The sequence below is a fragment of the Aquarana catesbeiana genome, linkage group LG12 (genome assembly GCF_042186555.1).
Source record: "Aquarana catesbeiana isolate 2022-GZ linkage group LG12, ASM4218655v1, whole genome shotgun sequence".
Lineage (NCBI taxonomy): Eukaryota > Metazoa > Chordata > Amphibia > Anura > Ranidae > Aquarana > Aquarana catesbeiana.
This window is the reverse complement of record NC_133335.1, coordinates 55,488,403-55,515,319: the sequence shown is the minus strand read 5'-3', so window position 1 is coordinate 55,515,319 and position 26,917 is coordinate 55,488,403. Positions and strand designations below refer to the sequence as shown.

Genomic DNA, 26,917 nt, shown 5'->3' with positions numbered 1-26,917 from the left:
GCTGTAGACACTGCAGTCAGATATAGGCTTGGCTAGACTGGAATGCAGTGGATATATATATGTAGGAGACTCTATATATATTTTGTGCACTACATCTCACCGAATCACCTGCCTGCCTGACAGTATATTAGAAAAAGTACACCAGGAACAGCCTGCAGTCAGATCTGAGGATGCACCATGTCCACGACCAGCACTGTTGGCTGTAGACACTGCAGTCAGATATAGGCTTGGCTAGAGTAGAATACAGTGGATATATATGTAGGAGACTGTATATATATTTAGTGCACTGCAGATCACTGAATCACCTGCCTGCCTGCCTCAAAGTGTATTTGAAAACATACACCAGGAATGGCCTGCAATCAGATATAGGCTTGGCTAGACTAGAATGCAGTGTTTATATATGTAGGAGACTGTATATATATTTTATGCACTGCAGATCACTGAATGGCCTGCCTGAAAGTATATTTATAAACCTACACCAGGAATGGCCTGCAGTCAGATATAGGCTTGGCTAGACTAGAATGCAGTGGATATATATATGTAGGAGACTCTATATATATTTTATGCACTGCAGATCACTGAATCACCTGCCTGCCTGCCTGAAAGTGTATTTGAAAACGTACACCAGGAATGGCCTGCAGTCAGATATAGGCTTGGCTAGACTAGAATGCAGTGCATATATATATATGTAGGAGACTGTATATATATTTTATGCACTGCAGATCACTGAATCGCCTGCCTGAAAGTGTAATTATAAACGTACATCGGGAATGGCCTGAAGTCAGATATAGGCTTGGCTAGACTAGAATGCAGTGGATATATATGTAGGAGACTGTATATATATTTTATTCACTGCAGATCACTGAATCACCTGCCTGCCTGCCTGCCTGCAAGTGTATTTAAAAAGTACACCAGGAATGGCCTGCAGTCAGATATAGGCTTGGCTAGACTAGAATGCAGTGGATATATATGTAGGAGACTGTATATATATTTTATGCACTGCAGATCACTGAATCACCTGCCTGCCTGAAAGTTCATTTGAAAACGTACACCAGGAATGGCCTGCGTCAGATATAGGCTTGGCTAGACTGGAATGCAGTGGATATATATATATATATATATATATATATATATATATATATATATATATATATATATATATTAGGGTTGTCCCGATACCGATACTAGTATCGGTATCGGCACCGATACCAAGCATTTGCCCGAGTACTTGTACTCGGGCAAATGCTCCCGATGCTTCCCCGATACCTAGACTGTCAGCTGTGATCAGCGCGTGGGGGAGTTACAAGCTTCTCCCCCCGCGGCTTTCAGCTGCTTTAGTGACACAGCGGTGATCGGTGCTTGTAATTCCCCCACACGCGATCACCGCTGACTGTCACTGCATCCCCCTTAGTCCCCCTCCGCTGTCCTGCTCCGCTGCATTGTCCCCCTCTGTTCCAATGTCCCCCTCCGCTGTATTGTCCCCCTCCGCTGTCCTCCTCCGCTGTATTGTCCCCCTCCGTTCCAATGTCCTCCTCCGCTGTATTGTCCCCCTCCGCTCCAATGTTCCCCTCCGCTGTATTGTCCCCCTCCGCTCCAATGTCCTCCTCCGCTGTATTGTCCCCCTCCGCTCCAATGTCCTCCTCCGCTGTATTGTCCCCCTCCGCTCCAATGTCCTCCTCCGCTGTATTGTCCCCCTCCGCTCCAATGTCCTCCTCCGCTGTATTGTCCCCCTCCGCTCCAATGTCCTCCTCCGCTGTATTGTCCCCCTCCGCTCCAATGTCCTCCTCCGCTGTATTGTCCCCCTCCGCTCCAATGTCCTCCTCCGCTGTATTGTCCCCCTCCGCTCCAATGTCCTCCTCCACTGTATTGTCCCCCTCCGCTCCAATGTCCTCCTCCGCTGTATTGTCCCCCTCCGCTCCAATGTCCTCCTCCGCTGTATTGTCCCCCTCCGCTCCAATGTCCTCCTCCGCTGTATTGTCCCCCTCCGCTGTCCTCTTTCTTTGCTCTGTCCCCCTCCGCTGTCCCCCTCCGTTCCGGCGTTCTGCTGTCTCTCTCCGCTGTGTGTGTATGGATAGAGTCAGCTGACTCTGTCCATTCACATAACTGAAACATTGTAATCTCCTGTGATTACGATGTGTCAGTTTATGAATGGATAGGAGCCGCTGTCTTCTCTCCATTCATTGTCAGTGCAGCTGAGGCTGCAGAGAAAGAGACTGGGGAATCTCTATCCTCGGTCTCTTTCTCTGTCTCAAGGGGGAGATATCAGAGGTCTGTTAAGACCCCTGATATCTCACCAAAGCCCCCCAACAGGGCTAATTAAAAAAAAAACACACACACCTAGTGCAATAAAGAATAAAAAAAAATTGTAATAAATGTAAATGAAGAAAAAAAAAATAAAAAAAAAAAACACACACACACAGGCACCGTTCACTCCCCCCCCCCCCCCTAAAAAAAAAACAAAAAAAAAAAACAAAAAAAAAAACACTGTCACGTGACATTAAAAAAAAGTATCGGTAATCGGTATCGGCGAGTACTTGAAAAAAAGTATCGGTACTTGTACTCGGTCCTAAAAAAGTGGTATCGGGACAACCCTAATATATATATATATATATATATATATATATATATATATATATATATATATATATATATATATATATATATATGAGACTCTATATATATATTGTGCACTGCAGCTCACTGAATCACCTGCCTGCCTGACAGTATATTAGAAAAAGTACACCAGGAACAGCCTGCAGTCAGATCTACCTACACTGGATATATATATATATATATATATATATATATATACACACATACATATATATGCGAGACTGACTATATATATATATATATATATATATATATATATATATATTTATATTAAATGCACTGCTGAATCACCTAGCTGAATCACCTGCCTGCCTGAAGTATATTAGAAAAAGTACACCAGGAACGGACTGCAGTCAGATCTAGCTAAACTGGATACAGTGGATAGATATATATATATATATATATATATATATATATATATATATATATAAAATACACTGCAGCTAACTGAATCGCCTGCCTGCTCAATCTAAATGAAATTACACTCTATCACGGTCAACGCCAGCAACACACTACACAGGGCCGACGTGCAGGCGGCCTTATATAGTGTGGGGCATGGCCTTAATCCCCTGAGCCATATTTGGCCAAAGGCACTTTGTCTTTGGCCAATTATGGATCTCTTTGCTGATGGCACTGCACTGCGATGTCGCAGTGGATTATGGGGCATGACGCGCCAATCGAATTTGGCGCGAATGCCCTATAATGTTCGTATTTCGACGAACGCTCGAACAGCCAATGTTCGAGTCAAACTCATGTTCAACCCGAACATAAAGCTCATCTCTAATAGCTAGTGCTATTAGCAATGTGTTTAAGTTAAACAAAAGTCAAAAACCATATTCTTCCATTTACATGAAGTTCAGGTTACTATTACTCAGACAGCACAGAGTTCCCCCTTACAGTGAAAGGGAACTCTTATGTAAAGGGGAACGCTGCAGGTCATGATGTAAGTGGGGACTCTGATGTAAGGGGGGTTATGGTGACCAGAGACTACCTTGTATCAGAGTCCACTGCATTCCCTTTACATCAGAGTTTCCACTTACATCAAGGTCTCCAGCATTGCCCTTGCACTGTAACGGGGAATCCTGCAGACTCTGATATAAAGGGGAACACCAGGAACTCTGATGTGGGGGGCACGCTGGTGACCAGAGACCACCTTCCGTAGAGTGAATATACCAAAGTAAGGGGGGTTACTAATATAGGGGGGAACCTTTATATCAGTGCCCCCTTACATTATTCTATTTACTCTCCCCTCACATCAGTGGCCCCCCTCAGACTGGCCTGGTGGCGCTGTCACTGTGCTCCTCTCAGGTGCACCGTGCAGGGCTCAGTCAGATGGCTCCAGTGGCTCTGGTCCAATCCTATAGTCTCCTCTCCACAGTTCACACATGTCTGACTCCTCTCGTGACCCCATCCTGGCTCCTTTCCACCCTCCCCCTCAGAGAGTGCGGACATAATACAAGAGATGGTCAGAGACTGCAGACATGATACAGAAGATGGTCAAAGACTGCAGACAGGATACAGCAGATGGTCAGAGGCTGCAGACATGATACAGGAGATGGTCAAAGACGGCAGCCAGGATACAGGAGATGGTCAGAGGCTGCAGACATGATACAGGAGATGGTCAAAGACTGCAGACAGGATACAGGAGATGGTCAGAGGCTGCAGACATGATGCAGGAGATGGTCAAAGACTGCAGACATGGTACAGGAGATGGTCAGAGGCTGCGGACATGGTAGCGTCCTCCTCACCCCCTCACAGTAGTTTCCTCCTCTGTCCCCCTTCATATAACCATACCCCTCCACATCAATGTCCTCCTCCTGTGCCCCTTTCACCTCTCCAATCCATAGGGCAGCACATCAGTGTCCTCCTCCTGTGACCCTTTCACCTCTTCAGTCCACAGGGCAGCACAGAAGTGTTTTTATTACCCCCTCACAGTGTGTCACTGTCCTCGGCTCCTCCTCTGCTGTAGCGAGTTGACCGCCGAGAATGAGTGCGTTCTGGGCACCGCCGAGAACGAGTGCTTTCCATTTGAAAATGGGGCCTTGCTGCACATGCATTTCTGGCGGAGTGTACAATCCTTCCTGAACCTCGCAGGCTTCGGAACGGCGCGTGCGCAGTTGCATGGTCGGCCCACAGCCATCTTTTTTACGGGCACCTCTGCCCATAAGGGACATTTATGGGCAGCCCGAAAATAGGCTGAAATTTATGGACTGCTGGTAAATTAAATTAAGAGGCGGTTGGCAACACTGGCTGTCACTGAAACTGGCCCACTGAGCCATCGGCCCACTGAGAAACTCCCGGTAGTCCCGATGGCCAGTACATGCCTGACTGACCCTCAGGCTGGGTCTTCTGCAGGGAGACTAAAAGCCCAACACTTGGGGCCCCCCTGAAACCATGTAATAACCAGGTTAATCCCCTGTGCTTCAGAACCAGAAGAGTGTGGCTTAAGCTCAAAGCATAGCAAACAACTATTTTTAAAGTTGGAAAACATATGGGGGGGTCACCAGAAAACCAAGCAGGCAGGTTGACCTTGGGCTTTGGTTCCGGTTTTACTGCTGGAGGCGCGTTCACATGCAAAGACAGTTTCTGGACCTGGTGTGTCAGTTTGAAAAGCTCCTCAGCAAATAAATGAGCCTGTGTAGAGTCCATCTTCACAGAAAAAAATTCTTGTTAAAGGCTTGTGATAAAGTCACGCTTACCCTTAATGCAGGTGGTCAGACACTATTGTGTCCCGAGAGATGTTGGGCTTACCTGGTAATAGGATTGTGTTAAGTGGTATGACTTGGACTCCATGAATGGGATACCTTAATGGTGAGTTGGAAGGTGCCAAAATGATTTTATTGGTCTGCTCCCTGACAAAGACATAAGCATATAAGTATAAAGTTATACATTGATATATTCTGTTTAGTTTTTTATATGGTTTATAAATCACAAAAAATGCTGACCCTAGCATTTTATACATAGTGCTGCATATAACGTAATAAAGATGTAACATAGAAAATAATGGAATTATTAAGTATTATTAAGTAGACAATGGAAATTCACTTGTTAGTGTTATCAGCAGCCTTGAAAGTTACCAAGTTGGTTTTGTCATACTTGCTACTGTCCAGCAGCATTAGAAGCTCCAAAGCAATAACAGTGACTTGGGTAAAGGCAGACATTTAGGTACATATCCAGGTTAAGGTAGAGGAGCATCTGTAACTCTCAGGAGTCATCTAGGCTGGGTTCACACTATTGCGAATTGGATGCGGTTTTCGTCGCATCCAATTTGCATGACAGGAGACTGTGACCGGCTCTCCAGAGCGGCTGTGGAGCAAATTGCACAGGGGTCCTGTGTGTCTGTTTCAGGTCCAAATTCAGCCAAAAATCCATACTAAATTCGGACATGAAATGTTGAACAGGGAGAGAATAGGGAACGGTTAGACCATCTGTCAAAATTATTTTGTTGTCTGCTTTCCCACTTGGCCAAGATCCTCTTGTAGGCAGCTGCAGCCTATTTTCTCCACTGCAGGTGACATTCATCCGCAGTGGCAATACAGATGGGGGAGGAAGTTGAGAGGAACGCCATGGTTTCCTTATGACTTTGGCAGCCATCTTGGGTCAGGCAGAAACTATTTAAGACAATGGCTCCTGGGTTTGGCACGCATTTTGCAAGTGGCTAGTGTAGGGACAGGTCTCCTGTCTGTCAGGGACAGAGCTTAGCATCAGGGAAATGTAGGAGTAGGGAAAGTGCAGGGACACGGCATCCTTCTTTGAAACCTCCCCATTTGGGTACAGACAACCATACCGTATTCTGCTCCTCGAGACAGATGCTGTCGGCACCTTTGAATCACTAGTCTGCTGTTACATTGTCGTTACGGCTTGTGATTGCTCCCAGTTGGGTTGCCCTCCCACCAGGTCTGCTTTTTATTGTTAATCATAATAATACAGCGCTTGCAGTTCATAATAATATATAAATCATTCCTGGGATAAAAATTCCATTGCAAAATACAGTCTCTTATAAAGTGTTCAGTGTTCCACAAATGTTTAAAAAGTGCTTCATGTAAACATACTGTGCCATGTGCCACACTCCTCTCTCGTATCTCCACTCACCAGAAAAAATGGACCCTCCGCTTTGCAGTCTGGGGGTCAAACATGCTTGTTTCTGGTGTTAAGAAGGTGAAACCCCTTGGTAAGATCTCCGAATAAAGGTCTTAGGGGTATCCAAGATATTCACCAGGCTCGACAAAACAAAATAAAGCTCATAGTGAAGTACTGTAAAATTATGTTTATTTGTGCAATCATAATCAGCACTTACAGGTTTGCAGGGAAAAACAAGCATAGGACAGAAAATGAGGCTCTTATGATTTCGTTGTGGCTCAGTATGCATTCTACGGGGGGAGGGGCAGAAGTAGCGTCTCTGGTTAGGAAGCCGGAAATGCGTCAACGCGTTTCGCCCCTCCTCCAGGGCATCATAAAGGACTTTGTATTGTTGACTGTTATGATATATTCTTATTACTAGTTTTTCCAAATGCTGCGCTCACAAATGTGCTAACCAGTATCTCATCAATGCATTAAACACTGTATGTTAGTGAATAAAATAATGTGAACTATACAAATAACGAATAAATTCACATCGAAGTCCCCTAAAGACATGCCCTTGCACGATGCGCGTTGGGATGGAGCTACATGCTTACATCATGCCGCCGCTTCTGCATCCGGAATCTGCGGCCATCTTTGTAAGTTCAGTTTATTACATGCTGCGATAGCCCCCGGAGCTATTTAACCACTTCAACTTTGGAAGGATTTGTCCCCTTAATGACCAGGCCATTTTTTGTGCTACTGCACTGCGTCACTTTAATGGACAATTGCGCAGTCGTGCGATGTTGTACCCAAACAAAAATGATGTATTTTTTCCCCCAAATAGAGCTTTCATTTGGTGGTATTTGCGCACCCGCATTTATTCTCATACGCGTTTCGTCATTGAGAATGTCATATGTGATGAACCGTGTATGAGGAGGTAATGTGCTGACGTCACCACGCCATCTCGTTGAGAAGGACGGGAGTTTCAATTGTAGCCGGCCGGTTTCGTTTTCCTATGTGTTTTTAAAGACGTTGGAAATGTAAGTGTGACTTTTTATTGATCTAAATAAATTGGGATAGAGACAATATCACCCTATGGTCCACTTTATCTCTTTTTGGGCTGATTGTTGATGTACTGTTCATGGAGCCATGGAGCATACGGTACCTGCCTGAGAACCCTATTTCTCATATCATCTTTGGGATCCCCTGTTGAGCAAAGACCTGGGCTGGGTTAAAGCTGTATGTCTATTTCTGTGTGCTATCTGGCAAGCGTGCTCTCTGTAAGGTGCGGTGCACTTGTTTGTGTCAAAAATCACGGGGGGGTTCTGTATACAATGCAGGATCATGCTATGGTCTATATTATTTTTTCTTTTTTGGGCTGCTTGGTAAATCATCTCCTACGGAGCTACGGATCTCATGGTATCTATTTTGAGTATCAACCTGTATGCAGAATCCTAATAAATCGTGGAAAGCAAAGGCCTGGGCTGGGTTAAAGCCATCTGCCCAAATTTGCTTGCTATCTGGTAAGTGTGTTTTCTATGAGGTGGTGGTGGTACACTTATTTGTGATTATACTACTGGGGTGTGCTTCTTTGAAGTTTTTCAGCCACATATAATTATTGGAACTGTCATGCCCTGCAATCTGTTTTAAGGACTATAATTAGGGCAATTTTTCTCCTTTCCATTACGTTTGTGCCATATCTCACATTTAATTGCTGCTTTTGGACTGATCCATCCAATTTTATTTTGGTTTTTGTGTTCATTCTTAGCACAGTTTTTTCCCCCCTTTTTATCTCCTGTACTATGTCTGCAGTCTCCGACCATCTCCTGTACTATGTCTGCAGTCTCCGACAATCTCCTGTACTATGTCTGAAGTCTCTGACCATCTCCTGTACTATGTCTGCAGTCTCTGATCATCTCCTGCACTATGTCTGTAGTCTCTGATCATCTCCTGTACTATGTCTGCAGTCTCCGACCATCTCCTGTAGTATGTCTGCAGTCTCCGACTATCTCCTGTAGTATGTCTGCAGTCTCCGACTATCTCCTGTACTATGTCTGCAGTCTCTGACCATCTCCTGTACTATGTCTGCAGTCTCTGATCATCTCCTGCACTATGTCTGCAGTCTCTGACCATCTCCTGTAGTATGTCTGCAGTCTCCGACTATCTCCTGTAGTATGTCTGCAGTCTCCGACTATCTCCTGTACTATGTCTGCAGTCTCTGACCATCTCCAGTACTATGTCTGCAGTCTCTGACCATCTCCTGTACTATGTCTGCAGTCTCCGACCATCTCCTGTACTATGTCTGCAGTCTCCGACTATCTCCTGTATTATGTCTGCAGTCTCTGACCATCTCCTGTAGTATGTCTGAAAGTCTCCGACCATCTCCTTTACTATGTCTGCTGTCTCAGACCATCTCCTGTACTATGTCTGCAGTCTCCGACCATCTCCTATACTATGTCTGCAGTCTCTGACCATCCACTGTAGTATGTCTGCAGTCTCTGACCATTCCCTGTAGTATGTCTGCAGTCTCTGACCATCCCCTGTAGTATGTCTGCAGTCTCTGACCATCTCCTGTATTATGTCTGCAGTCTCCGACCATCTACTGTACTATGTTTGCAGTCCCTGACCATCTCCTGTAGTATGTCTGCAGTCTCTGACCATCTCCTGTAGTATGTCTGCAGTCTCTGACCATCTCCTGCACTATGTTTGCAGTCTCTGACCATCTCCTGTACTATGTTTGCAGTCTCTGACCATCTCCTGTAGTATGTCTGCAGTCTCTGACCATCTCCTGTAGTATGTCTGCAGTCTCTGACCATCTCCTGTAGCATGTCTGCAGTCTCCGACCATCTCCTGTACTACGTCCCCTCCCCCTACAGTTAGAATCACTCCCTAGGTAACACACTTAACCCCTTGATCGCCCCTAGTGTTAACTCCTTCCCTATCAGTGACATTTATACAGTAATCAGTGCATTTTTATGGCACTGATTGCTGTATAAATGTGAATGGTCCCAAAATGGTGTCAAAAGTGTCCGATATGTCCGCTGCAATGTCACAGTCACGAAAAAAAAAATTGCAGATCGCCGCCATTACTAGTAAAAAAAAATAATAAAAATGCTATAAAACTATCCCCTATTTTGTAGACGCTATACCTTTTGTGCAAACCAATCAATATACACTTATTGCAATTTTTTTACCAAAAATATGTAGAAGGATACATATCGGCCTAAACTGAGGAAAAAATTTGTTTTTTTAAAAAAAAAATTGGATATTTAATATGGCAAAAAGTAAACAAAATATGTTTTTTTTTTCAAACTTGATGCTCTTCTTTTGTTTATATCGCAAAAAAAAAAAAACGCAGAGGTGATCAAATACCGCCAAAAGAAAGCTCTATTTGTGGGGGAAAAAATGATACAAATTTCATTAGGGTACAGTGTTGCATGACGCAATTGTCATTCAAATTGCGACAGCGCTGAAAACTGAAAATTGGCCTGGGCAGGAAGGGTGTAAAAATGCCCAGTATTGAAGTGGTTAATATTAATTCATTAATTATTTGCATATTTGGTATTATTTTATTCACTAACATATAGAGGTTGATTTACTAAAGGCAAAATGACTGTGCTTTTCAAAATGCAGTTGCCCTCTGCAATTGCAGTTGCTCCAGATCTTAGTAAATGAGGTCAGGCTTCACTTTGCAAAGAATACCCAATCACATGCAAGGAAAAAAAAAATAACAGCATTTTTGCTTGCATATGATTGGATGATGGAAGTCAGCAGAGCTTCTGCTCATTTTCTAAGCTCTGGAGCAAATGCTTTTGCAGAGTGCAACTGCAATTTGCAAAGTGCACAGTCATTTTGCCTTTAGTAAATCAATCCCATAGTGTTCAACACAATGATGTGATACTGGTTCATACATCTGTGAGCGCGGCATTTGGAAATACTATGTGGTTGATTTACTAAAATAGGCTGTGCACTTGCAAAGTGCAGCTGCTCCAGAGCTTAGTAAATGAGGGGACGCTCTGCTGACTTCCATCATCCAATCATGTGCAAGCAAAAATGCTGTTTTTTTTTCTTCATTTTCCTTGCATGTGATTGGGTACTCTTTGCAAAGTGAAGCTTTACCTCATTTACTAAGCTCTGCCGCAACCACACTTGCAGTGTGCAACGACACTTTGCAAAGTGCATAGTCTATTTGTCTTTTTGATACATTCATATTACTGCACTTGAACTCCGTGTGTTTTTTGCCCGTCGCATCACGCTGCACCTACCCACACCCTCCTATGTTTGCCCCCCGTGACCATTGTCACAGAAAGCAGATAGAAACATTTTGAGCTGTCATCATAGCAATATGTAAGTGAAGCTAAAGATTAAAAGCAAAAAATAACTTGATAATAGTGTTAAGCTTTCACTACTCCCCTTTTCAAAAAAAATAAAAAATCTCCTTCCCTATTTACTTCAATGCATTTAAAAAAATGGCAGATTTTCAACTAAAAATAGTGAAAAAATATATAACTACTTTGTTTTGTTTAAGATTTTCAACTAAACCTTCCAATTTTCACCCAAAATTTAACAAAAATCAGTAGTAATATGTAACAATTAAAACTGATATAGTAACCTTGAGAAATATTTGTAATATGTGCCATGCAGCTATATAACTAAGGCAAACTAATAAAAGAATATTAATGTATGCTTATATTGTATTACAAAATGACACGTTTTTGTGACGCTACAGTTTAAAAAAAATCAATTTTAAATGAAGAACTTTGAAGCAAAATAAGGGTCAGTGCACATCAATGCAGCTTCGTCATTGCCTATCTGCAGCCTGATTAATGCCATCTGCAGCCTCACAATTGCCCATCAATGCAGCTTGATCAATGCCCATCTGCAGCCTCACAATTGCCCATCAATTCAGCTTGATCAATGCCCATCTACAGCCTCACAATTGCCCATCAATGCAGCTTGATCAATGCCCATTTGCAGCCTCACCATTGCCATGAATGCAGCCTGATCAGTGCCCATCTGCAGCCTCACCTCAGATTACTGCTGCCTCGGAGGGGACAGGGAGGGGGGTGGGACGAGCGCCGGCAGATTACATATAGCGAGAATCTCCTGTTTACTCGGCGGCCTCTTTAATACAAAGTCTCGCTTCTATGATAGACAAAACACTGGACCACCAGCCCAGGAGATGGGACTTCCTATTACAAAGGCTGCTGAGTAAACAGCAGATTCTCGCTATATGTAAACTGATGGCGCTTGTCCCACCCCCCTCCCCGTTCTCTCCAAGGCAGCCCAAATTGCAGTATCGGCGTATAACACGCACACACTATTTGCACCTGATTTTCAGGGTGAAAAAGTGAGTGTTATACGCCAATAAATACAGTAATCTTTTTATATATTGTACTAATACTGTTTTTTGCATTATTTGTTGTTTTTTTTTCCTCTTTATTTTTTTTTTGCACCTGGATGAATAAATGAATTCATTGTGAAAGATCAAGTTGCCAGTGTCTTGCCGAGAATGTTCCCTCGGCGGATAAGTTCCCCCCCTGTACTGCGCAGACGCAGCGCCTGCGCAGTACATACTACTCTCAGCCGCCGGAGATAGCCGAAGCTCAAATGCTTCAATCAGCTGTACACGGCGCCTGCGCACTGGGTCCAGGTTCCTTCCCCACCATCCAAGTGGACCTAGAGGGGGAATCTAAAAGTGCCAAGCGCAGCGAGGCCGTGCCCGAAGTGTTGCGAGCGAAGCGAGCCCGCGAGGGGCCCTCTTACAGGTGCCGTGTACAGCTGATTTTCAGCTGTTCTGCTTCGGCTATTTCCGCGGATACCTACTGCGCAGGCGCAGTAGAGGGGGGAACTTATACGCCGAGCGGAACTTTCTCGGCAGAACACCGGCTTTTCTTCATCTACATGCTTATATTGTGTACCTTATCATTAGGCATGAGCCACAGCGGAACTGTGTTGAAGTTTTGATTTTAACATTCACCCCACTGAAGTCAAAAAATCTTTAAATCAGTTCTGCCTATTTTCAAGGCTAGTCAAAAAAATGGCATAGGGGACATTATTGAACAATAGGCATAGGGAACGTCAAACAAATGGCATAGCGGCTGGGCATTGCCCAGGGGAACATGTCTTAATTATGCGTAAAACAAAATGTTAAAAATGCCCAATTTCTTTAAATAGCATACTTGGGGGATGCCATCAACCTGTCTGTCTGAATTGGCACACATGTGTGATATATAAAATTTACTATAACATAAGTGATATTTAAAATAAAAAACAAAGTGTAAAGTACTAAACAAACAAATGTCCTATATTGCAGTTTACCAATCCCTAAATTTGTCAGCTGCATTTGTTTTCTTTTTTAGGCCCACGCTTTATAATCCAAGTGGAAGTGACGTAAATAAGATTCATTTTAAAAAAAAAGTGCCAGTGCCAGGTGCAATGGCTAGACCTTGCGGCCTGGTAACAAAAGTTGCCTTGTATCCGTCAAAAAGCCTAGCCCATGAGGCATATTGCAGAAAAAAAGCCAAGACTGTTTCACACAGTGTGGTCCCACCCCCCCAATGCAACTTCAACATCCACAGGACGCTACTCCCATTGGGCACTTGACACTGCAGGTTCTCTGCCTTTTCAGCACCTGACCATTCAAGTCAAATCAGGACCCACTGGGCCCCTCAGAATCTTCCTTCAGGTCCCCCATCATACCAGCAGGGGTACTATAAAGCCAGCCATCCCAGCCGAAAGGCCAGAATGACATTATTGGCATTTAGGTGGTCCTGGGTGCCCTTGCACCTGTGGATCTACAGTATGAAATGCAAGAATTCTTACTAGGAATACTTTTTATCGTATTGACAAAATTATTTCTGCTTCAGTTGCCAGTTTTTTATTCAGCTTAGAGGACAGACACGGGCTCCAAGATGGAACAGAGCTATAAAAAAACTGTTCATAGCACATAAAATAATATGGGGCGTGGCCTGGATCCGGTCTAAGATGGACGCTTGAACTACTAACTCCGATTCCCTGAGGTAAAGATACCAGACTATAGAGAACATCCAGCGATCACAGGATGAGTAACACACGCAGTAGTGCCTCTGCAACCCGATCCTGATCTCCCAGAGACACAGACACTCAGCCAAACCGCAGTATACCAGAGATATTCCGGCCGAAGCTTCAGGGAGACACGCCGCCATCACAGGCCTCTTCCCTCACGTCCCACTCAGACAGCCGAGAGCAGCACAGGGACAGAAGCCGCAGCCCTCCTCCTTCACACAGGATGCAGGCAGCCTCAGCGCTAAATCTAGCTGACCTTCACACACTGGCAGCAGACATTAAAAATACACTGTCTGCTGCCATTTCTGACCTACGATCAGACATACAAGCAATGTCCCTGAGCAGAGGCGTAACTAGAAACCTCAGGGCCCCAGTGCAAGAAATCATGAAGGCCCCCCCCACCCCCAAAAAAAAGCATGATTTTGATACCAATGCAACCTGTGTCCCCAGTGCAACCTGTGTCACCAGTGCAACCTGTGTCACCAATGCAGCCTGTGTCCCCAGTGCAGCCGGTGTCACCAATGCAACCTGTGTCCCCAGTGCAGCCGGTGTCCCCAGAGCAGCCGGTGTCCCCAGAGCAGCCGGTGTCCCCAGTGCAGCCAGTGTCCCCAGTGCAGCCGGTGTCCCCGGTGCAGCCGGTGTCACCAATGCAACCTGTGTCCCCAGTGCAGCCGGTGTCACCAATGCAGCCGGTGTCACTAATGCAACCTGTGTCCCCAGTGCAGCCGGTGTCCCCAGTGCAGCCTGTGTCAACAGTGCAGCCGGTGTCACCAATGCAGCCTTTGTCACCAATGCAACCTGTGTCCCCAGTGCAGCCGGTGTCACCAGTGCAACCTGTGTCCCTAGTGCAGCTGGTGTCCCCAGTGCAGCCGGTGTCCCCAGTGCAGCCGGTGTCACCAATGCAACCTGTGTCCCCAGTGCAGCCAGTATCACCAATGCAACCTGTGTCCCCAGTGCAGCCGGTGTCACCAATGCAACCTGTGTCCCCAGTGCAGCCAGTGTCATTAATGCAACCTGTGTCCCCAGTGCAGCCTGTGTCCCCAGTGCAGCCGGTGTCCCCAGTGTAGCCTGTGTCAACAGTGCAGCCGGTGTCACCAATGCAGCCTTTGTCACCAATGCAACCTGTGTCCCCAGTGCAGCCGGTGTCACCAATGCAACCTGTGTCCCCAGTGCAGCCGGTGTCCCCAGTGCAGCCGGTGTCACCAATGCAACCTGTGTCCCTAGTGCAGCCAGTGTCACCAATGCAACCTGTGTCCCCAGTGCAGCCGGTGTCACCAATGCAACCTGTGTCCCCAGTGCAGCCGGTGTCACCAATGCAACCTGTGTCCCCAGTGCAGCCTGTGTCCCCAGTGCAGCCGGTGTCACTAATGCAACCTGTGTCCCCAGTGCAGCCTGTGTCCCCAATGCAACCTGTGTCCCCAGTGCAGCCTGTGTCCCCAGTGCAGCCGGTGTCACCAATGCAACCTGTGTCCCCAGTGCAGCCTGTGTCACCAATGCAACCTGTGTCCCCAGTGCAGCCGGTGTCACCAATGCAACCTGTGTCCCCAGTGCAGCCTGTGTCCCCAGTGCAGCCGGTGTCACTAATGCAACCTGTGTCCCCAGTGCAGCCTGTGTCCCCAATGCAACCTGTGTCCCCAGTGCAGCCTGTGTCCCCAGTGCAGCCTGTGTCCCCAGTGCAGCCGGTGTCACCAATGAAGCTGGTGTCACCAATGCAGCCTGTGTCACCAATGTAACCTGTGTCCCAAGTGCAGCCAGTGTCACCAATGCAACCTGTGTCCCCAATGCAGCCGGTGTCACTAATGTAACCTGTGTCCCCAGTGCAGCCTGTGTCCCCAGTGCAGCCGATGTCACCAATGCAGCCGGTGTCCCCAGTGCAGCCTGTGTCCCCAGTGCAGCCTGTGTCCCCAGTGCAGCCAGTGTCACCAATGAAGCTGGTGTCACCAATGCAGCCTGTGTCACCAATGTAACCTGTGTCCCAAGTGCAGCCGGTGTCACCAATGCAACCTGTGTCCCCAATGCAGCCGGTGTCACTAATGCAACCTGTGTCCCCAGTGCAGCCTGTGTCCCCAGTGCAGCCGATGTCACCAATGCAGCCGGTGTCACCAGTGCAGCCTGTGTCCCCAGTGCAGCCGATGTCACCAATGCAGCCTTTGTCACCAATGCAACCTGTGTCCCCAGTGCAGCCGGTGTCACCAATGCAACCTGTGTCCCTAGTGCAGCTGGTGTCCCCAGTGCAGCCGGTGTCCCCAGGGCAGCCGGTGTCACCAAGTGCAACCTGTGTCCCCAGTGCAGCCAGTATCACCAATGCAACCTGTGTCCCCAGTGCAGCCGGTGTCACCAATGCAACCTGTGTCCCCAGTGCAGCCAGTGTCATTAATGCAACCTGTGTCCCCAGTGCAGCCTGTGTCCCCAGTGCAGCCGGTGTCCCCAGTGTAGCCTGTGTCAACAGTGCAGCCGGTGTCACCAATGCAGCCTTTGTCACCAATGCAACCTGTGTCCCCAGTGCAGCCGGTGTCACCAATGCAACCTGTGTCCCCAGTGCAGCCGGTGTCCCCAGTGCAGCCGGTGTCACCAATGCAACCTGTGTCCCCAGTGCAGCCAGTGTCACCAATGCAACCTGTGTCCCCAGTGCAGCCGGTGTCACCAATGCAACCTGTGTCCCCAGTGCAGCCGGTGTCACCAATGCAACCTGTGTCCCCAGTGCAGCCTGTGTCCCCAGTGCAGCCGGTGTCACTAATGCAACCTGTGTCCCCAGTGCAGCCTGTGTCCCCAATGCAACCTGTGTCCCCAGTGCAGCCTGTGTCCCCAGTGCAGCCGGTGTCACCAATGCAACCTGTGTCCCCAGTGCAGCCTGTGTCACCAATGCAACCTGTGTCCCTAGTGCAGCCGGTGTCACCAATGCAACCTGTGTCCCCAGTGCAGCCTGTGTCCCCAGTGCAGCCGGTATCACTAATGCAACCTGTGTCCCCAGTGCAGCCTGTGTCCCCAATGCAACCTGTGTCCCCAGTGCAGCCTGTGTCCCCAGTGCAGCCTGTGTCCCCAGTGCAGCCGGTGTCACCAATGAAGCTGGTGTCACCAATGCAGCCTGTGTCACCAATGTAACCTGTGTCCCAAGTGCAGCCGGTGTCACCAATGCAACCTGTGTCCCCAATGCAGCCGGTGTCACTAATGCAACCTGTGTCCCCAGTGCAGCCTGTGTCCCCAGTGCAGCCGATGTCACCAATGCAGCCGGTGTCACCAGTGCAGCCTGTGTCCCCAGTGCAGCTGATGTCACCAATGCAGCCGGTGTCACCAGTGCAGCCTGTGTCCCCAGTGCAGCTGATGTCACCAATGCAGCCGGTGTCACCAGTGCAGCCTGGAGGGGGGGTGGTGGTGGCACTGGAGGGGGGTGGTGGTGGTACTGGAGGGGGACCTCTTACTGATCCCATCCCCCCACTACCACCACTGATCTCATCCCTATCCCCCCATCCCCATCACCTCGGAACCCTGGAAACCCTTTTTCCAAAATGGCATACTTATACTGGGAGGAGATCTCAATATTCCCCTCGATCCTCTCCTAGATACATCGTCAGGAACATCCAGTCTACCATATTGGGCACTACACCAAATAAAATTGAGTATCCAATCTCTTCTTCTTCATGACACATGGCGCACCCTTAGACCACGGGAAAAGGATTTTACCTTTTTTTCAGCACCACATAAAAAATACTCCAGACTGGACTATCTGTTTCTCACTCAGAGAAATCTTCCTCTACTATAGAATGCGACAATCGAACCTATGACCATATCGGATCACCATCCGATTACGATAACACTGACCTTTCCTGACAAAATCACACATACCAATATTTGGAGACTAGATCCTACGATACTGACAGACAAAACCAGAGTCTCAACTCTTACCAAATGTCTAAACGATTACTTTCGTGAAAATGACACACCAGAGACCTCCAGTCTAACCCAATGGGAAGCACATAAGTGTGTGATAAGAGGCAGACTTATCTCAATGGCGGCGACAATTAAAAAAGAAAAACAACGATATCTCGCAGGCCTGTTTCATAAACTCAAGACATTAGAGGCCCACCACAAACAGACCTTGGCCCAACAATCCTACCAGGACCTCACAGACACTCGCAAACTAATCCAGGAAGAACTGAATCGCAACACCAGGAAAAAATGTATGCTTTCTCACAAGCTTTTTTACAAATCAGGATACAAAAGTGGGTACTTGCTTGCCCAAGCATTGCATTCGAAGAAAGCTAAGACAACAATACATAAAATATGCTCCCCAACAGGTCAAACACACACAAGCAATACAGCTATAGCTCAGGAATTTGAGAAATTCTACACAAAACTATACAATATAGATAAGGCTAATACACCCACACCCTCTGATGAGGACCGCCGAACTAAAATTGAAAAGTTCCTAGAACAGCACTGCCCCAAAAGGATTTCTCCAGAATCCTCCAACATACTAAAATGCCCGATTACTCAACAGGAACTTAAAGATGCAATTAAAAGCCTGAAGGCTGACAAAAGTCCAGGCTCTGACGGTCTATCCGCTGTCTACTTCAAAACATTCTTTGACATGCTTAGCGCTCCCTTCTTAAAAGCTTTTAACTCCCTATCAGCATACAGACCACTCACTCCAGGAATGCTACAAGCACACAATACAGTCATACCCAAGGACAACAAAGATCCAACGCAACCAGCAAACTTTAGGCCTATCTCATTACTGAATGTGGATATTAAGATCCTCTCCAAAATTTTAGCCAATAGACTTCTTCCACTACTCCCATCAATCATCTCCCGAGACCAAGTAGGTTTTGTCCCTGGAAGGGAGGCCAGGGACAACACTATAAAAGCGATCAACCTGCACCACCTCATGACATCCTCAAAACAAGCAGGTTTTTTCCTCCCTTTAGATACAGAGAAGGCATTCGACAGGGTGTCATGGGACTATATGGCCGCTGTCCTAAAGGCCCTGAGAATAGGCCCGCACATGTTCAATCTTATATTTTCCTTATATGCCCAACCTTCAGCCAGAACTAGAGTAAATAATGTTGTGATATGTTCACCAACATTATAATAAATAATACCCTGTCGAATGCCTTCCCCATCTGCAATGGAACGAGGCAGGGGTGTCCTCTTCCCCTCATTCTATTTGTCCTCACACTTGAACCTCTCCTGTGTTCCATACGTCAAAACTCAAACATAAGAGGGGTATCCACAGGCCAAAGAGAATACAAATCAGCTGCTTACGTGGACGACATACTCCTATCTCTCACACGTCCGGAGATCACACTCCCAGCCCTACTCGAAGAATTTCGAAAATTTGGCCTGATATCCAACCTCAAAATTAACTTTACTAAATCCTTAGCCCTTAATGTCTCCTTGCCCTCACCCATAGTCGATCAATGCTAAACAAACTTCCCCCTTCAGTGGCAACCAGAGGCGATCACCTATCTAGGCATACAACTACCCACAAAAGTATCCAACTTATATACAAAAAATTATTTACCAATACTAAACAAACTTACAGAAGACCTAAAAAATTGGAATAGGCTGGTGTTCTCGTGGTTCGGGAGAGTTTCAATTCTAAAAATGAATGCTCTTCCACGAATCCTATATATAATGCAGACTGTCCCGATCCACGTGCCACCGACCTTCTTCAAATCCTTCCAACACATCAGCTCCACCTTCCTTTGGGGGGGGGCCGCAAACCTAGAATTAACTATGCACAGTTAGCCTTACCCAAACATCTAGGAGGCATAGGTTTGCCAGACCCTACCAACTACTACAAAGCTGTACATATGACCAGAATACTAGATTGAAATCTTCATGGGACCACACAAAGATTGGGTTAGACTGGAGGATGCTTTCACGAACCTCTCCCTAGCATCATTACCTTGGATTCTAAAACGTCACTTTCCCACCGAACTGAAGCTTCATCCTCTAATCAAACCAACAATTCAAAGCTTTCACATGACTTGCAAATGCTCCTCCATCTCAACAATCCAAGGCCCAATGACCCCACTCAGACTTTTCCCCTGGACATGCACACTAAATTCTTAATGCAACACTGGACTGACGGAAAGATCCTAGCCCACGACTTTTACATCCAAGAGAAAATCCTTTCAGCATCTCAACTCTCTTCTAGGTTTGACAAACCCCAGATACCAGACTGGACATATCTCATGATTACTCATTTCTTGAGAAACCTAGAAAGAAAATGTTCCTGTTCTAGACAACTGACTCCCTTTGAACGCCTATGCTTCCAGAAAACACAGCAAACACACATGATATCAACTGCACACTCCCTTCTCTTCATAGACTGTACGCCTAATAATTCGACAATGTGCACTGCTTGGGAAAGAGACCTGCTTATATCTCTTTCGCTGGAAGAATGGGAAAGAATTTATCTCAACATCCACAAGGGATCTATCAATGTGACTATTCAAGAGAATGGATTCAAAATCCAAACTCGCTGGTACCGCACACCCACCTTACTGCATAGAATTAATCCTGCAATCCCAGAGGAATGCTGGAGATGTACTGATCAACCAGGAACCCTACTTCACTTATGGGGGATTGTCCCTCTATCCAAACGTTCTGGACAGAAGTACATGAGGTAATCACACGTGTCACCACCTACACTTTGGATAGAACCCCTGCTCAATTCTACTACATCACTCAAGCTTACCACACAGAAAATATCATAAATCGCTTGCGATTCACATGATAAACGCAGCAAAACAGTGCATTCCCACACACTGGAAATCCCAGACACCCCCCTCCATCAAAGAATGGCTCAACAAAATAACAGAATCACTGAAATTGAAGAATTAATACATATAGCGAGAGACTCCCGCACAAATTTAATAACAAATGGGCATGTTGGACACACTTCAGATCAATGTCAGACTACGCCCTCCTTTTCTCTCCAAACTAGTAAAGATTTGACATAAACTGTCCTACCATTCCACAGTGTAAATATACACACAACTCTACTACCTATTCTCCCAAAATCCCAAATGACTATGTGAATGTGGCTCGACAGATACCCATGACATTGACCAGCTGGTATGGATCTAATGTGAGCCCCCTTCTGAGGAGGAAGGCAAGAGAGACACACAGCTACCTTCATGTCTCTGAATACTCCCAAATCTTGATCATTCTGATATCTTTCTTCCCCCCTTACTTCTCACCCCCTTTACCTTATTCTCCACTTTCATAAACTCATGTCATCAGTTGCCCCATCCTCGGATACACCCGAGTCATACTCACCCCCCACACCTTCTCCACTTCCTACCCACCCACCATTCCCCAGAAGTTAATATATAACCTAAGATTAATGACCTGAACAGGATGCCATCGACAACACAACCCACTTATATCCTATCCTGAACAAACTTATCCTGAGCAGACCGAACATCGCAGGACGATAATATTGAGAGGAGAGACAAATGATGATATCTCCAGGGTAATACATAGATACATAACTCAATCCACTCCTACTAAACCCCCAATTAAGGATTTTTCCATGAGACTAATCAAACATAGGAACCCTTACTGACATTCAGTCTCAATAAGCCTCTAACTGAATATAAACATACTGTCAGTTAAAGTTACGCAATATTATTACAGTTACATGTGTGAACAATGTACTACTGTATGCCTGACTGCTTGTTTTCCCTGTTTATGTGAAATATGTATGTTCACAACCGGTTTGTAACCTTACTTATGTGAAAACAATAAAAGCCTTTTGAGAAAAAAAAAAAGAAAAACTGTTCATGGCAGACTGTTCCCTTTGTGTTTACGCATTCTTTCTATCTCAGTATTGATATGGCATTATCTTTATTTTGTAAGGTCCATGGGGAAATCAGCATAACTTCCCTCTTATTTGAATTCCTGCAATGATACAATCTCTCTCACTCTGGATATCATCCAAGAGCAGATACATTCCCTTTTTGCTAAAGATAGCGAACACAATGGGTAGAGTTTAATTGATTTCTGGCACACCTTTAATCTCTTTCACTTACGATAGGCATAAAAACAGATACATTTCCTTGATGTTGAAATTAGCATGACGTGTGAAGGACTTAACCCCTGTCCTCTAAGCCAAAACTTAATTCCCTCCAAATCCTCCCCACAAATGACATGACAAGGTGTTGGGAGTAAATGGCCTTGACGGCCTTTTTATTAATAAAATAACATAACATTTTAAATAACTTTTTTAAACAACTTTTTAATAACAACCTTCTCAATACTTATTGGGGTCTTGGAGGGGAACGCACCCACAGGTCACTGCGAAAACTTTGTAAAAAACTTTAGGCCTCCAGTCGCAAACCCCAGACTGTGAGACAGTACACAACCTTCCCAGTGACCTAACTTTTACCCCTTCCTGGTTAACCCCTCATAACCGGAAGGTACATAACAAAACCCATATTACATATGGGTACCAACCATGTTATATCTCCATAACATAAATCTCCTCCTCCTCACAGACCCAAAACCACTGCCCAAGCTGACTCCATATTCCCCTTTTACCATAAGCACACCAGGGAGGGTGGGTGGCAATCTTTCTCCCCGCCGCTCTCCACTGAAGTCACTTACCCTTCTTCCTCCTCACCTTCCCCAGCGTGGCCTCCCCTGCTTCCGCCACTCCCCCTTTCTTAAAGGAGAAACAGCATACAACAGCGTGACTGTGCAGTCCGCACCTGTCATGCTGTCCCTACGCTGATCCCCTTCTATCCTCTGCTCCGGGACCCTCTTTATAGAGTAAGGCTTATAGAAGTAGACTTATAGAAATGGAAAGAATTGTACCTTTTTTAAACTATAACCTGGGTTGCCCCAGAGACCTGTGTGCCTGTGCTAGAATACTGTTTGGGTGCACTGGCTGCTTTACCCAATGGTTTGTGCTGATTAGGACTCCCGCTGCACTGGAAGTGATGCACGGTCACATTGACACCGGTTGCATGACATGTCAGATGAACCAGTGCGTTAAAAATGGTCACACTGTATGAACAATTCCTGCCCACACTATAGCTGAAAGGCAGCAACAGCGGGACACAAATCAGGTGCACGCTGTGACCACTGTGTCCTTTGGATACAGCTTAAAATGCGTTTAAATTCAAGATGGTGCTGCTATAAGACCAACAAACAGTACAAAACATATTACAGCGCACACATTCAAGAATGACATTTCCTGCAAGGCTTAAAAACACCTGAACATATTCAAAAAATATGGGGGTTTGGTCACACTATATGGTCATATAGTGCTAAGCCCACTTACTGCGACAAAGTACACCGAATTATTGGGTCCTACCCTAGTAATAGAATGAAAGATCCTTTGTCTCAACCATGGGAGCTAAACTCCTCTATGTGGAGACAAAGGATCATGGTTGAGACAAAGGATCTTTCATTCTATTACTAGGGTAGGACCCAATAATTCGGTGTACTTTGTCGCAGTAAGTGGGCTTAGCACTATATGACCATATAGCGTGACCAAACCCCCGTATTTTTTGAATATGTTCAGGTGTTTTTAAATGGCCTTGCAGGAAATGTCATTCTTGATTGTGTGCACTGTAATCTGTTTTGTACTGTTTGTTGGTCTTATAGCAGCAGCCCACTTACTGCGACAAAGTACCCCGAATTAGTGGGTCCTACTCTAGTAATAGAATGAAAGATCCTTTGTTATATGTTTTGTACTTTGGATACAGCTGACTACAGATTGCAGTAAAGAGCCAATCACAGTGGCCCTTTACCATGTGATCAGCTGTGTTCAATAACAGCTGGTCACATATAAGCAGACATTGTTTACACTGATAATCAGGACATGGATCATCAGTGCCCTGATTATCAGTGCAGCCCATCAGTGCTCATCAGTGCAGCATACCAGTGCCCATCAGTGCTACCCATCAGTGCCGCTTTATCAGTGCAGCCTCATCAGTGCTTCATCATCAGTGTCCATCTGTCAGGGCTGGGCTCTTAGCAGCTCTCTTCTCTGTGTTCAGGCTGCTCAGCTGTCAGATAATTGTCAGCACTCAAATGATTCCTCAGTGGCTCACCTGGTTATCATTATCTGCTCGTCAGTCCCGCCTACAACCAACCCCTTCTGGCTATTTAAATTGCCTTGTTCATTCCCTTTCTTGCCCTCCCCTTGTCAACATATCTGGAGTTTCTCTGCTGTGTTCCTATGAAAGACTTTGCTCGGCTGACGTCCCTTCTCGTTGCTGATCCTGTTCTTCTGCCTCCGACTACGCTGATCTCTGGTTTTCTGATTACTGGCTTGTCTGACTACTCGCATTGTCTTCTGATACAGGGTACAGTGTTGCATGACTGTGCAATTGTTATTCAAAATGCGACAGCACTGAAGGTTGAAAATTGGCTTTGGCAGGAAGGGGGTGAAAATATCTGGTATTGAGGTGGTTAAACAGGTGTTCTTGAGTAAGGGTGTTTATACACCCCAAAATGTTTGATTGTGGAATTCAGTTTTTCTTGATCTGATTATTTGTATGTATATATACAGTGCCTTGAAAAAGTATTCATATCCCTTGAAATTTTCCACATTTTGTCATGTTACAACCAAAAACATAATGTATTTTATTGGGATTTTATGTGATAAACCAACACAAAGTGGCATCTAATTGTGAAGTGGAAGGAAAATGATAAATGGTTTCCAAAATTTTTTTACAAATAAATATCTGAAATATGTGTGGCGTGTATTTATATTCAGCCCCCTTTACTCTGATGCCCCTAACTAAAATCTAGTGATACCAATTGCCTTCAGAATTGACCTAATTAGTAAATAGAGTCCACCAGTGTGTAATTTAATCTAAGTATAAATAAAGCTGTTCTGTGAAGCCCTCAAAGGTTTGTTAGAGAACCTTAGTGAACAACCAGCATAGTGCAGGCCAAGGAACACACCAGACAGGTCAGGGATAAAGTTGTGGAGAAGTTAAAAGCAGGGTTAGGTTATAAAAAAATATCCCAAGATCTGAACATCTCACGGAACACAATTCAATCCATAAATGGAAAGAGTATGGCACAACTGCAAACCCACCAAGACATGGCCGTCCACCTAAACTGAAAGGCCAGGCAAGGAGAGCATTCATCTGACAAGTAGCCAAGAGGTCCATGGTAACTCTGGAGGAGCTGCAGAGATCCACAGCTCAGGTAAGAGAATATGTCCACAGGACAACTCTAATGCCCCGTACACACGGTCGGATTTTCCGATGGAAAATGTCCGATCGGAGCGTGTTGTCGGAAATTCCGACTGTGTGTGGGCTCCATCGGACATTTTCCATCGGATTTTCCGACACACAAAGTTTGAGAGCAGGATATAAAATTTTCCGACAACAAAATCCGTTGTCGGAAATTCCGATCGTGTGTACACAAATCCGACGGACAAAGTGCCACGCATGCTCAGAATAAATAAAGAGATGAAAGCTGTTGGCCACTGCCCCGTTTATAGTCCCGACGTACGTGTTTTACGTCACCGCGTTTAGAACGATCGGATTTTCCGACAACTTTGTGTGACCGTGTGTATGCAAGACAAGTTTTAGCCAACATCCGTCGGAAAAAATTATAGGATTTTGTTGTCGGAATGTCCGAACAAAGTACGACCGTGTGTACGGGGCATTAGTTGTTCACTCCACAAATCTGGCCTTTATGGAAGAGTTGCAAGAAGAAAGCCATTGTTGAAAGAAAGCCATAAGAAGTCCCATTTGCAGTTTGCAAGAAGTCATGTGGGGGACACAGCAAACATGTGGAAGAAGGTGCTCTGGTCAGATGAGGCCAAAATTGAACTTTTTGGCCTAAAAGCAAAATGCTATGTGTGGAGTAGGGATGAGCCGAACACCCCCCGGTTCGGTTCGCACCAGAACCTGCGAATGAACCGAAAGTTCACACGAACGTTAGAACCCCATTGACGTCTATGGGACTCAAACGTTCAAAATCAAAAGTGCTCATTTTAAAGGCTAATTTGCATGGTATTGTCCTAAAAAGGGTTTGGGGACCCGGGTCCTACCCCAGGGGACATGTATCAATGCAAAAAAAACTTTTAAAAACGGCCGTTTTTTCGGGAGCAGTGATTTTAATGATGCTTAAAGTAAAAGAAAAAAGTGAAATATTCCTTTAAATATCGTACCTGGGGGGTGTCTATAGTATGCCTGTAAAGTGGCGCGTGTTTCCCATGTTTAGAACAGTCCCTGCACCAAATGTCATTTTTAAAGGAAAAAATCTCATTTAAAACTGCTTGCGGGTTTAATGTAATGTCGGGTCCTGGCAATATGGATGAAAATCAGTGAGACAAACAGTACCCCCCAGTCCATTACCAGGCCCTTTGGGTCTTGTATGGATATTAAGGGGAACCCCGCACCCAAATTAAAATAAGGAAAGGTGTGGGGCCACCAGGCCCTATATACTCTGAACAGCAGTATACAGGCGGTGCAAACAAGACAGGGACTGTAGGTTTGTTGTTAAGTAGAATCTGTTTGTCATTTTGAACGGGTACATTTTTAACGTATTTAGCTCCAGCCAAAATATCTTTTTTAAGCTTTTTGGAAAACATAGGGAAGGGTTATCACCCCTGTGACATTTGTTTTGCTGTCTTTCCTCCTCTTTAGAAGATTTCACCTCACTTTTTGTCCCAATGACAAATGTTTTTTGAGAATTTGGGTTTTTTTGTGGAACAAGGATTGGAAAGCATCAGTGGAAAGGAGAAATGTTTTTCCCATATAAACTCTTACAGGAGAGAATTTCCCTTCCTAGGGGTAGATTTCATCTCACTTCCTGTTGTCTCCTTCCGTTTGCAAGTAGGAGTCGTTTGTAAGTTAGATGTTTGAAAGTAGGGGCCTGCCCTATATACTCAGCAGAAATTTGGGCCTTAGGTGTTGTTGTGGCCGCAACAACGTAAGCCCTCACAGGGCCCTGCTGTGAAATATTAGATCAAGAATTGTAATTACATGCCCCTGTTGAACAGGGGCAGAAAAACTGGGCCTTTGGTGGTGGTGGTGGTGCTGGTGCCACAACACTGTAAGTCCTCACTCGCTCTTGGTGGGTGCAGAAATGGGCCCTGCTGTGAAATATTAGATCAAGAATTGTAATTACATGCCCCTGTTGAACAGGGGCAGAAAAATTGGGCCATTGGTGGTGGTGGTGGTGGTGGTGCTGGTGCCACAACACTGCAACC

At 45.6% G+C, this 26,917-nt stretch overlaps 1 protein-coding gene across 9 annotated transcripts in view; it reads right to left on the bottom strand.

Annotated features, from left to right (window-relative positions):
* LOC141114251 (beta-1,4 N-acetylgalactosaminyltransferase 2-like) overlaps positions 1–26,917 on the bottom strand; it is a 330,459-nt gene that overhangs the window by 84,700 nt on the left and 218,842 nt on the right. For all 9 annotated transcript variants that reach the window (XM_073607828.1, XM_073607829.1, XM_073607830.1 and 6 more), the window contains one exon: positions 5,365–5,465. In XM_073607828.1, the coding sequence (XP_073463929.1) occupies positions 5,365–5,465 (101 nt within the window). The remainder of the gene's footprint in view (positions 1–5,364; positions 5,466–26,917) is intronic.